Source organism: Panthera onca, chromosome C2, assembly GCF_046562875.1.
Source record: "Panthera onca isolate mPanOnc1 chromosome C2, mPanOnc1 haplotype 2, whole genome shotgun sequence".
NCBI lineage: Eukaryota > Metazoa > Chordata > Mammalia > Carnivora > Felidae > Panthera > Panthera onca.
The window spans coordinates 108779229-108791305 of record NC_138347.1 but is presented as its reverse complement, the minus strand read 5'-3'; the positions used below and the strand labels follow the sequence as shown (position 1 = coordinate 108791305).

Sequence of the window (12077 nt, the reverse complement as noted above, 5' to 3'; positions counted from 1 at the left end):
TGTTGAACAGGGCTCATGTCTCATTTTCCATGACTTCTTTCACTTCACCTCTGCTTCTTCCTTGTTGGGTATTCCCACTGGGGAGCCAGTTCCACGGCTCACAAAGTCAGATGCAACTATGGGCTAGTGTAAGTGGTGGAACAGTAGGTACAACTTTACTTGGGCACACCTGTTTCTCCCCTACTCCATCCCGCTGCTTGTATCCTCTTCTAACTTTTCCTGGCCCCCTCTCTCTAAGCTCTTATTTCTCCCCTGAGATTCAGCTTTGGCTGCGAGCTTGAAAATGGAAAGATTGACAAGAGTAGCTTTTGGAATTTTAAAATTCAAGCAGGCAAACCCTTAATATCTATGAAATGTTGACTGAGCACAAAATACCATGCTGGTTATGATGGACGTTAAAACTTATACCAGATAGAGTCTGTCCGTCTCTTCAAAGAGCTTATAGCTTAGATGAGGAGTTAGATGTGCACTTGCAGGAGGAGGTATCTAGTACTCTGGGACAATGTGTTATGAGTCTGTGTCTCCCAAAGGAGGTACCAGTACCACTGGCAGACAAGGAGGTGACACGGATGGGGCATTAACTTGGATTCATATTGTAAAGGTGGTGTATTCCTGTGTCAGTTTCCTGTCAATTCTTCTGATTACCTTTAAAACATTAACAGGAAAAAGGAGAAAAAAAGTCTCAGATTTGTGCTAAACACCTAATAATACCTTTTAATTTCTGATATAAAAAACCAAAAGAGGTAGGACTCGGGTTCAGAAACTTTGGACACCAACACTGTCTGGCAGTTTAATAATATTCTTCATTTTTATTATACTTATTTTCTACAGGCTACGCTCTCTTTTATTTCAAGTGATAAAGGTTTTCTATGTGTAATGCTAGTAATACAAGGTTTCCTTACCAAATTTCTTAGTTTGGGCTGCTATAGGAGATTACTACAGACTGTGTGGTTTCAGCAACAAACGTTTATTTCTCACAGTTCTAGTGGTTGGGAACTCCAAGCCCAGGGTGACAGCATGGTTGGATTTGGGCCAGAGCCCTCTTCCTGGTTTGTAGACAGCCATCTTTTGCTGTGTCCTCACACGGTGGAAAGAGAGCTAGCTAGCTCTCTGGCCTCTTCTTAGGAAGGAACTAATCCCCTTCATGAGGGCTCTACCCTCATGATCTAGTTATCTCCCAAAGGTCTCACTTCCCAATGCCATCATAGATTAGATCTCAACATGTGAATTTGGGGGAGGGATACAAACATTCAGCTCATAACACTAAATATATTCATTTAGGTTAAAAAAAAAAAGCAGGTGAATTCCAAATAGTAAATAAATAATGGTAAACGTGGTCCAAAAATAGGACAGAAATCATCAGGTTTGTACAAATGTTTGGAAACAGTTTAGAGGTGTCAAGTGAGTGGTTTAGAAGTGAATTGCAAGGGGCGCCTGGGTGGCGCAGTCGGTTAAGCGTCCGACTTCAGCCAGGTCACGATCTCGCGGTCCATGAGTTCGAGCCCCGCGTCAGGCTCTGGGCTGATGGCTCGGAGCCTGGAGCCTGTTTCCGATTCTGTGTCTCCCTCTCTCTCTGCCCCTCCCCCGTTCATGCTCTGTCTCTCTCTGTCCCAAAAATAAAAAAAAAAAAAAAAAAAAAGAAGTGAATTGCAAGGGGAATTTCAAGAGGTAATCATATACCAGGGTCTAGGAGGTGGGACAAGAATTCCTAGAGGAGGTGAGCTCTCACAGGACATGGGGTGGGGGAGGTCATGTGAGCAAAGCCATGGTGATGGGTGGGGTGGGAGTAGGAAGCCTGTTGGATTGGATGAACCATTTATGCCCAGGAGTGGTCGCTGGAGGAGAGACGCAGCTGGTATCACAAAGGGAAAGGACCCTTATATGAGGGGATTTTTTGTTTTCTCTTTTTGACTTTTTCTGTTGAGATCATTATTGATTCACATGCAGTTGTAAGGAACAATATGGAGAAATTCCTTCACCCATTTACTCCCAATGATGATACCTTACATAACTATAGTTCAATATTACAATTAGGAAATTGATGGTGATGCAAGCCACTGACCTTATTCAGATTTCACTAGTTTTGCATGCACTCATTTGTGTGTGTGTGTGTGTGTGTGTGTGTGTGTGTGTGTGTGTCTGTGTGTCTGTGTGTGTGTGTGTGTTAGCTCCAGGCCATTTTATCACACAGGTAGAGTGATGTGGCCACCACCATACTCAAGACACAACAATTCTAGCACAAGAATCCCTCATCTACCCTTTTATTGACTGAGCCACCTCCCTCTCTTTCCAATTCTCTAACCCCTGGCAACCACTAATTGGTTATCCATGTGTGTAATTCTATCAGTTAAAGAATATGATCTAGATGGAATCATGCAGTATGATGATTTTTTTTTCTCTTAAGGACCTTATTGAAACATTGGCAAGATAAGACATATATTGAACAATTAGAAAACAAGATAAGTAATGATTTTCCCCAGGAAAATTGGGAAGCTGGGAGGGAGTCTTTGTGATATGGTGGGGGAAAGGGAGAGAAAATAAGTCCTATTTGATATGTGTAATTTGGCTTTTTTCCACTCAGCAAATTCCCTTGAGATCCATTCAAGTCGTTGCGTATGTCAGTAGTTCATTCCTTTTTATTGCTGAATACTATTCCATAGTGTGGATATGCCACAGTTTAACCATTCACCTGTTATAGGAAATTGGGGTTGTTTCCAGTTTTTGGCTATTTTGAATAAACCTGTTATGGACATCTGTGTATAGTTTCTCTGTGTCAACATAGATTTCATTTCTCTGGGGGAAATAACCCAAGAGTACAACTACTGTGTCCTATGGTAGGTTTGGTATGTGTAGTTTTATAAGAAATTGCCATACTCTTTTCCAATGTACATCTCCCCCAACAATGTGTGAGTCATTCAGTTTCTCTGAATCTTTGCCAGCATGTGGTGTTATTGGTATTTTTATTTAGCTAGTCTGGTGTGTGTAGTAATATCTCATGGGCTTAATCTGCATTTCCCGAATAGCTAATGATGTGGAACTTATTTTCACGTGCTTATTTTCCATCCGTATATTTTCTTCAGTGAAACATCCGTTAATGTCTTTTGTCCATCAGCTAATTGGAGTGTTTATGTTTTTATTGTTGAGTTTTGAGACTTCTTTGTATGTTCTGGATATAAGCCCTTTGTTGGACATGGTTTGCAAATACTTCCTCCCGGTCCCAGTTGTTTTCATATCCTCTTTACAGGGTCTTTCATGGAGAAAAAGTTTTGAATGTTGATGGCATCTAATTTACTAATTTTTTCTTTTATGGGCTGTGTTTTTGGTGTCGGCTCTAAGAATTCTTCACTTATCCCTAGGTCTTGAAGATTTTCTCCTCTGTTTTTTCCTAGAAGTTTTATGGTTTATATCTATGTCTGTGACACAGTTTGATTTATTTTTTTGTATAAATATGAAGTTTAAGTCAGGGCTCATTTGTTTTTGTTTGTTTTTGCTTATGGGTGTCCAACTGCTCCAGTACCATTTGTTGAAAAGCTTATCCTTTTTCTTTTTTTTTTTTTTTAATTTTTTTTTTAACGTTTATTTATTTTTGAGACAGAGAGAGACAGAGCATGAATGGGGGAGGGTCAGAGAGAGGGAGACACAGAATCTGAAACAGGCTCCGGGCTCTGAGCTGTCAGCACAGGGGCCCGATGCGGGGCTCGAACTCACGGACCGCGAGATCGTGACCTGAGCCGAAGTCGGCCGCTTAACCGACTGAGCCACCCAGGCGCCCCAAGCTTATCCTTTTTCTATCGAATCGCTCTTACATCTCTGTCAAAAATCACTGGGTCCTATTTGTGTAGGCCTTTTGCTTTTTACAACCATCCTATTGATATTTCCTATCACTTGATAGCAACATCTTAAAAAGAAAAAGACTGATGGACCTTCTACCCAAATGAATCATGTCTCTAGTATAATAAATTATTTGATTATGAAGTACTTCGAAAGGTCTCATTACACACTCATGAATCATCCCCAAGGCCTTATGATCCTTATGAGAACAGAACATTTGGCCTATATCCCACCCAAATATTTCCTTTTACCTAAATAGAAAGACATGGGAAAGAGTGCCCGTATTTTTTCCCCAGGGGCCAATACATAGTTGCTGAAGCTTGACTTTGGGAACTTAACGGGGACAAGAAAAGGGATTGGACTTTGTCAGGGTTTTGTTTTGTTTTGTTTTGTTTTGTTTTCTAAGGTTTCAACAGAGACATGTATCTAGGAGCTCTGCCGGGGACTCCAGAGTCTGCTCACATACAAAAAATAGTAAGGGGCAGCTAAGGCAAACGAGCTGATCCCTTTTAGGGACACACCAAAGCCAGATAACCCAAGTAATCATAGCAAGATACAGCCAGTCTCAGAGCTAAGTACTGTGAAATTAGCTTTGCGTTCTTGGGTTTTGGAAACATGCATCTGTATAAACCTGCCTGTGCGGACATCCCCAGCCCCAAGCTGGGTCTGCCCAAATCCAGTGAATCGGCTCTGAAATGTAGACGGCACATAGCAGTGACCAAGCCTCCACCTCAGGCAGCCTGCTGGCCGGTAAGGCCTAGTGGAGCAGCAGAACGGAAATATTTGGAGAAGTTTTTACGTGTCCATGGAATTTCATTGCAGGAAACCACCAGAGCAGAGACGGGCATGGCTTACAGGTACTGGCCGGTTGCAATGTTATTCAACCAGGGCACTGCACGGAGGTCAAGGGTTCTTGTTGTTAAAGAAATAAGGACTGAAATAACAAAGCAAACACTGTGTGGAAAAAGGAAAAGAAAAATGAATGCAGGGAGCCCTCTTCTTGGTCTGCCTTAGTTTCTTGAGCTCTATATTGTCTACTTTCTCTTTGCTTAAAGGGTTACATAGAGGATAGTCAGGCTCTCTGTGGAGGATCCTAACCGTGTGTTGCCTGTAGAAATAATATCTTTGGCTTTGAGGAGGTAGGTGACTTAGCAGGTCTTAATGAAGAATGGGGGCTCTATTCTTCTTAAGGGAATTTGTAAATTAAGAGTAGGATTTTTTTAATATGCTGCCTGGATGTTAAGGCCGTTATTTTCTTCTAAGTCTGAATCATGTGGTCTGTGCTAATGGTTAATAAAGTAGCTCATGAACAAGTTCTTCTTGAAACGACGGCACTTTTTATCATTGCAGCCTGAGATAAATTACTGGCTGTTCTCCAAACTTCCAACACCATCATTTATTCTGTGAAAGATTAACAAAAGGGAGAAGTTTTCCCCTGGTGTGGGGTTGGGTGTGTAATCTTCATAAATTGTTCTGAGATGGGAAGTATCATTCTTTGTCAGAGCAATTATTGTCCAAACCTCGCTAAGACATGCCTGTGCTTAGCTGAATCACCCAGGGGCACCGACACTAATGCTTGCCTGACAAATGCCTAGAGTCTTAAATATCCAAGAAACTGAGCAAAAGCCATTCAGAAGGACAAGGGTGTTGAAAACGGAAAAAAGAATTTAACATTCGTGAAGAACGGCTGTCCTAGCTCAAGTCAAAGCTTTTCCTTCTCCAGAGTAAGATTGTTTTTGCATGGACACGATGTCTCCAATGATTTCACTTTTCCATAATCTAAAGGTCTATTTTAGTGTAGTAGATACTGCCCTAGTTTTATCATCTAATTTGGCTAATAAAGCAATTTGCAATGAAATGACTTCTTTCTGTGGAGAGCAATGTGTTTCACACAGACTCTTTATGCAATAAAGGGCTCATGCAGAAGAGGAACTCTTCTAGGTTTATGGAGATTATAAACATACCACAGCCCACCCCAACATGCTTTGGAAATGGAACCTATGAAGAATCTAACCACCTTTCCAAGAGAACTCATGGCTCCATACACCGGGATGGAGGAGATGCTGATGTTCCTCAATCACCTTTCCCGAATCTGGCTTCCACAAGAAGGAGCTGTCTTCTCTCTCCATCTCCTCCCATTCTCTTCTCTATGCTTTCCTTGACCCTCAGTGGTGGCAGGATGGTGATGTCTGAATGTAGATCAGTTGAGAGTGAACTGTTTCATTAAAAAAAAATCTCTCTCTGCATCTCTGTCACAGGATGGGTGGTTTTACCACGAACTCTTGACTTTTTTTTGTTAATGTTTATTTTTGAGAGAGAGAGAGAAAGAGCGAGCAGGGGAGCAGAAGAAAGAGAGGGAGACACAGAATCTGAAGCAGGCTCCAGGCTCTGAGCTGTCAGCACAGAGCCCTACGCGGTGCTTGAACTCATGAGCTGTGAGATCATGACCTGAGCCGAAGTCAGCCACCCAACTGACTGAGCCACCCAGGCGTCCCAGCCATGAACTCTTTATAAACCTTCAGAGGACATGCATCTTTCTCTCAGGAGTCCTGGTTTGAATGTCAGTTAGACCTCTTGTGATGTGTGCCAATGTTCAGACGAAGATAGTTTCTGAATATGTTTTCAAACGGTTCTGAAGCAGAGGAATGATCCCTCCTCAAGTAGGTAAAAGCAAGGGTGTCCTTGTTGAAGCTGGGGGCCTGGAGCCCACCTGCTTGAGGGGAGCAGTCATCCCCCAGTCTGGCCCTGGAGGCCCCTCTGTCAATCCCAAACTCCCATGGTTTGAGAATACGGTTCCAAGGGGACTCTTCATAAGGCTTGGGGAACAAGGCTCTGTGACCTTGAGGGTGCTTGGTCCTGTCACAGAGATGGGCTCTTGGGCAAGGTTCTGTGTCACTCGGCAACACTAGGAACAAGTGGGACCTAGAAGAGTGCAGCTCCGGGATCAGAATTTGAGGACACACAAGTTCAGTTAAATGGATACTTGGCCCCAGGGAAGAGCCAAAGCTCTGTATTATGATGGGTTGCTGTGCTTTACCACCCCTTCCTCCATTATTCCTCCCGTCCCCCTCCCTCCAACCTGAAGCACGTCTCCTTTCTCTAGATTCCCATAGTAATTTGTCTATTCTTTCAAGACCCTTATTAATCACCCTTATTTAAAACATCCTCCTCTGAACATTAGGGAGGGATTTTTAGGGAAGAGAACCCAGGTTCTCTCTGTTCTAACCCCAACTTGGCTTTTGGCCATGACTTCTTTTTTGCTTTTTAAGTGTTTTACTTTAATTCCAGTATACTTGACACACAATGAATGTTATATTAGTTTCAGGTGTACAATATAGTGATTCAGCAGTTCTGTACATGACTCAGTGCTCATCATGATATGTGTACTCTTAATCCCCTTCACCTGTCTCACCCACCCCACCCACCTTCCCCCATAACCATCAGTTTGTTCTCTACAGTTGAGTCTGTTTCTTGGTTTTTTCCCCTTTGTTCATTTGTTTTGTTTCTTAAATCCTATATATGAGTGAAATCATATTGGCTGTGACTTCTCATAAACCTAGTATTAAGTGAGAAGGTGAATTTCATATTCTTATTTCCTTATCCCAATTTCCAACTGCCCTCCAACCATGGCTTTGTCAAAATACCTTGTTTCATCTTGCCTCTTCTATTTTCTTCTTTCATGTGTACTGGATATTATTTCATGTGTACTGGAAAGAGAATGGGCTTTAGAGTTAACCAGAAGAGAGTTCAAATCCTAGCTCTTCTGCTTTACAAACTGTGTGACATTAATCTGGCTGTGACATGTAAGTGCCTGACACACAGCAGGCGCTCATTGATAGAAGTTCCTCTCCTGCTTATTTTGTAGACTCTGTCATTCATTCTAGGGGACGGGATGAAAACCCCTATGGCTGAAATGTACACAGGGGTAAGACAGAATATTTTATAAGAATATAAGAATATCACATGATAAGATAGAACATCTCTCAGAAAGAAAAGAAGGAATAAAAAGAAATCTGCGGTAATTCACAATCTGTGTAGGTTTTCATGCTGAGCTTTAGAATTCTGAGAGGTCTGAAGGAGCCGGTGAGCTGTTTTCTCTTCCTAATTTGGTCAGATGCCACTGCAGCCTTCAGCCCAATACCAGCTGCTTGGGTCCCTCGATCATCTGTGAGAGAGCATTCTGTTGTGTTTCCATGGAGACTTGTTTTATTTCTAACTGAGGGTGACCAGGAGAGGAAAAAAATCAGTAAATATGCAAACACATGTATCAACTGAAAAGAAACTGGAGGGAATTGTTTGAACATGGTGTAAAAAGTGCCAAGTTGCTGTGTAGATCCTTCTGTTGGCTTAGAATTTTCTGCAAAAATAGAAGGTTTTTGTGGATTCATTTTATTAGTGTCTATAAAATAGTTACCCAAGAGAGTCCTTTAGTCATTTCTAAGAGGCACAAAGTCAATTGTCTCTATTACACAGCATTGAAATCTGAGCCAGATAATAAACCTGAGCTTAGGTCGAGGTTAAAGTACACTGAGAGATAGTTTTATGGACAAAACACAAAAAATATCTAGACGGAGTGAGGATGCAGCAAACACCCAGCTTTGAAGCAATTTTGTAATTAGCCAGGAGGAACTTACACAGATGTAAAATGAAAGTCTAATTCAGGGATCAGCAATTTTTTTTCCCGTAAAAGTCCAGGTAGTAAATATTTTAGGCTCAGGGGCCACATCCACCTTTGTCATAGCTACTGAACTCTGCCGTGGGAGGGTGAAACCAATCATTGACAGTAAGTGAACGAGTGGGTGTGGCTGTGTTCCAATAAAACTTTATGGGCACTGAATTATGACACTGAGTTTTACATAATTTCTGCACATCATAAACCATCTTCCTTTTTTTCTCCCAAACGATGAAAAAATGTACAGGTCAATCTTAACTTGAGGACCATACAAAAACAACTGGATTTGGCCAATAGGCCACAGTTTGCTGGCCTCTGGTCTAGAAAACAAAGCTTTCAGTTGCATGAAGTTATTTATTTATTTATTTATTTATTTATTTATATTTATTTTTAAACTTCTTTGTTTCCAGAGGTATTTAAGGTACCCAAGTGCATATAATTCAGAAAGATAAAAATAACAAAGAAGAAGAAATGAGTTCAAGAAAGATTAAGAGCAGCCAGGGAAGACATGTTGCCTGGGGTGAGTTGAGCAAGCCATGCGCAAGCCATGTGCTTGGACCAGATTTGGCTCTGGGCTTCCCAGCAGCACCAAATTGTGAATAGTGAAATGGAGCTCTTTACAACAGTTATGGAGTCCTTGAGGTAGGTAAGGATAGGCCACTTGAGCAGTGTTGGCACATCTTTTTTTTAATCTGGGTACCAGAGCAAAATTTCTCTCATGGTTCTTCTTTATGTAAATTAGTAACATCCTCAAAAATATCCTTACAGTAAACACAGCAGTGAGGTTCCTAGGACTCTTTACTGTGGATCCCCTAACATTAACAGTGGCATTGCCACAAAAAATAATTCAGCGAAAGCAAGCAGGTGGCTAGCGAAGAAATGACATTGGCTTAATAGAAACATCAGTTTGAGATTATTTACACTTTAAAAATTCCCTATTAATGATGATGCAGCTTTCACTATTCTTTTACAGTAACAGGGCTTGTCCAGATTCATGCAATGAACTAATTGTTTCTCAAGTTGAAAAAAAAAAAGTTATGCTATTTGCAAACCAAAGAGAACACTTCTCATATTCTGGAGCTGATGGTGAAGAAGGAGCAGAAGAAAAGGAGAGGCAGGGGGACGTCTTAAAACTAATGACAGATCTTGGAGATGATCTCCAATTTCTGGTCTTACAGCTGAAGAGAAGCAAGGCTGCAATGTTGGGTGACTAGCCTGAGGTTGCATTTGCAGCCAGCAGCAAAGCTGGGTCGAGAACCCCTGTACCTCGGGACCCAGTCCAGTGCTTTCTCTACACTCTCCATATTTATTCCCAGCCCCCTAGTTCCCATCCCAGCCCATGCCCATCCATGCACGCACGTGTGCACACACCCGTGTGCCCACACTGCTTCCTGGGCATGCTGCAGTCCCGGTCACATTCACAAGCTCTGGTCTACTTTTCTGGTCACCTGTCTTTTTTGCTCTGCTCTGCAACCTGCTTCGGTCCTATTGCTCTGCACACGGATCCTCCACCCCTGCCCTGGACCACTGGGTCTCCACTCATCATAACTTGCTGCAACTAGAATATTCGTATACATCCTCCTTGCCTAGGCAAATCCAACTCACAGTCTTCTCTCTTACAGAATGATCTGTCTTTGCTCCACATAGATTTGGATTGTTAGTTATTTGTGTGTGTGTGTGTGTGTGTGTGTGTGTGTGTACGTACGTGTGTACGTGTGTATCTGTGTGTGTGTCTTATTCTCAAAATTATGTTGCTGTTACCTTGAGGACCAAGGACCAGAGCTTATAATATTTTGCAATCCTCCCTTTGACAGTGCTCAGTACATGTGTTTTGCTTGACTGGGGTGCATCTATTTAGAAGTTGGGGAGCAGAAAGAAAGACATTAAAGAGCAAGAAGTAGGGACTTCTCCTTCCCCCACTAATAGTGCTCTAACTTCATATTTGCTCCTGTGTCTTAGACGCAGTATGTTACCTAACCTTGCTGATCCTCAGTTTCCTCATCTGTAAAATGGACCCAGTTGAAGTTACCTTACAACACTGTTGTAAGACTAAAATGAAGTCACACATGGCTTAGCTCACCCCTTGCGGGGAGCGGGACACTGAGCTCTCTTGCTCCAACCTCCTTCTCAGCCAATCTTGGGAACCCACGATGTAGTCAATTTCCAGAGGGTTGAAAGGAAATGTGTGTAACAATGTATCTAACAAAGAGACAGGCAAAAATAACACCTACAAATTGAGTTTTGCAAAACACTGGGCTTACCACCCTCCTTTCCTCACTTGCTTTTACAATTTTTTCTTCTGTTGGAAGCTGTCCTTAGGATCTATTGAGAAAATGTGGGGTTTTGTCCTTTCACCTCATGCGTAGCCCAAAACAGCTTCATGAAGCATTGTAATAAATTTCTCTCCAAATGGTGTATATGAAGATAGATAATCTTTTATCAATCTGTGTATTTCCAGTGCCTAGCATTGTGGCCAGAACAGAAATATTTGAAACAGAATACAGTTAAAAGCCCAAAACTCACACCAGCCCACAATACCTCTCTCATCAGCTTGCCACAGTATCTGAGATGTTCTCCAACTAGAGGCATCAGTGCTGTTAAAATAGAAATATTAATCCAAGCTAAGAGGCAGCTGACCGAGGCAAAGACAAGATATTGGCCAGACCTGACCTGAAAACAGAGAAGGCAGAAAGAAAGTTTCTAGACCAGATCAAGAGGAAAGCTTGTGTGTCAGGGCACAGGTACGGAGCTACAAGTTGACGTACGGGGACATAGGAGGGAAGGAACTGAAGAAGAGGATAGGAAAGCTAGAGAGAAACCTCACTCACTCGACTGCTTTCTCAAAGAGGTGGGGCAAAGTGACTAAGAGCATTCGTTAACTGATAGTTTTCACTGGTCTCTCAATGGAGATTCTAAGGACAAGTAGAATTATTTTCACTCTGAAAACCTTTTCCTGGGTTCTGTCCTAGTGATAAGATGATGTCCCAGCTTCGGGATTTGAAGTCCACCTTCCCTCTTCCCTCTTTCTTTGATCTCTGGCTTCCTTACCCATAAAATGAAAACAAACCCTACTTCACGGGATAATAGTATTCATGCAAACGCACAAATAGTGGGCACTCAGGAAAGATGTCCCCATCTTGCTCTTCCTCCTTTTCATCATTTCCATAGTACAGCGTAGAAACTGAAAATTATTTATATTCCCAAATTGAACTCACTGTCTTCTTTCCAGCCCCCCACTTCTAACCCCCAAACAAAATCCCTTTGCAATGCATTCCCGTGACCTACTTTTTTCACAAAATGCTTGGCACACTCAAACCTGCTTGAGAAGGAGCTATGGCCATGACCGTGAAAATTAAAAGGCTAAAAAATAAATAAATAAATAAAAACTAATAAATGCTCCCTGTGCAGGGGGTTATATTTTCTACATTAAAAAAAAAAAAGCCTACATGGTTTATTTTAGACTGGCCTAATTTTGGTCAGTCGCGAGGCCTGTGCTAATTTGCTCTGAGCCCTCTGTGGCTCTCCTGGCTTCAACATTTCTGGAGGAACTTCAGTGACAGGGAGATGGTTCAGA

At 42.0% G+C, this 12077-nt stretch overlaps 1 protein-coding gene across 1 annotated transcript in view; it reads left to right on the top strand.

The window, feature by feature from the left end:
• The first annotated feature begins 4232 nt into the window (after positions 1 to 4232).
• KCNAB1 (potassium voltage-gated channel subfamily A regulatory beta subunit 1) overlaps positions 4233 to 12077 on the top strand; it is a 383165-nt gene continuing 375320 nt past the window's right edge. Inside the window, exon 1 of the mRNA XM_060639044.3 lies at positions 4233 to 4688. Coding sequence (XP_060495027.1) covers positions 4447 to 4688 — 242 coding nt within the window. The 5' untranslated portion in view covers positions 4233 to 4446. The remainder of the gene's footprint in view (positions 4689 to 12077) is intronic.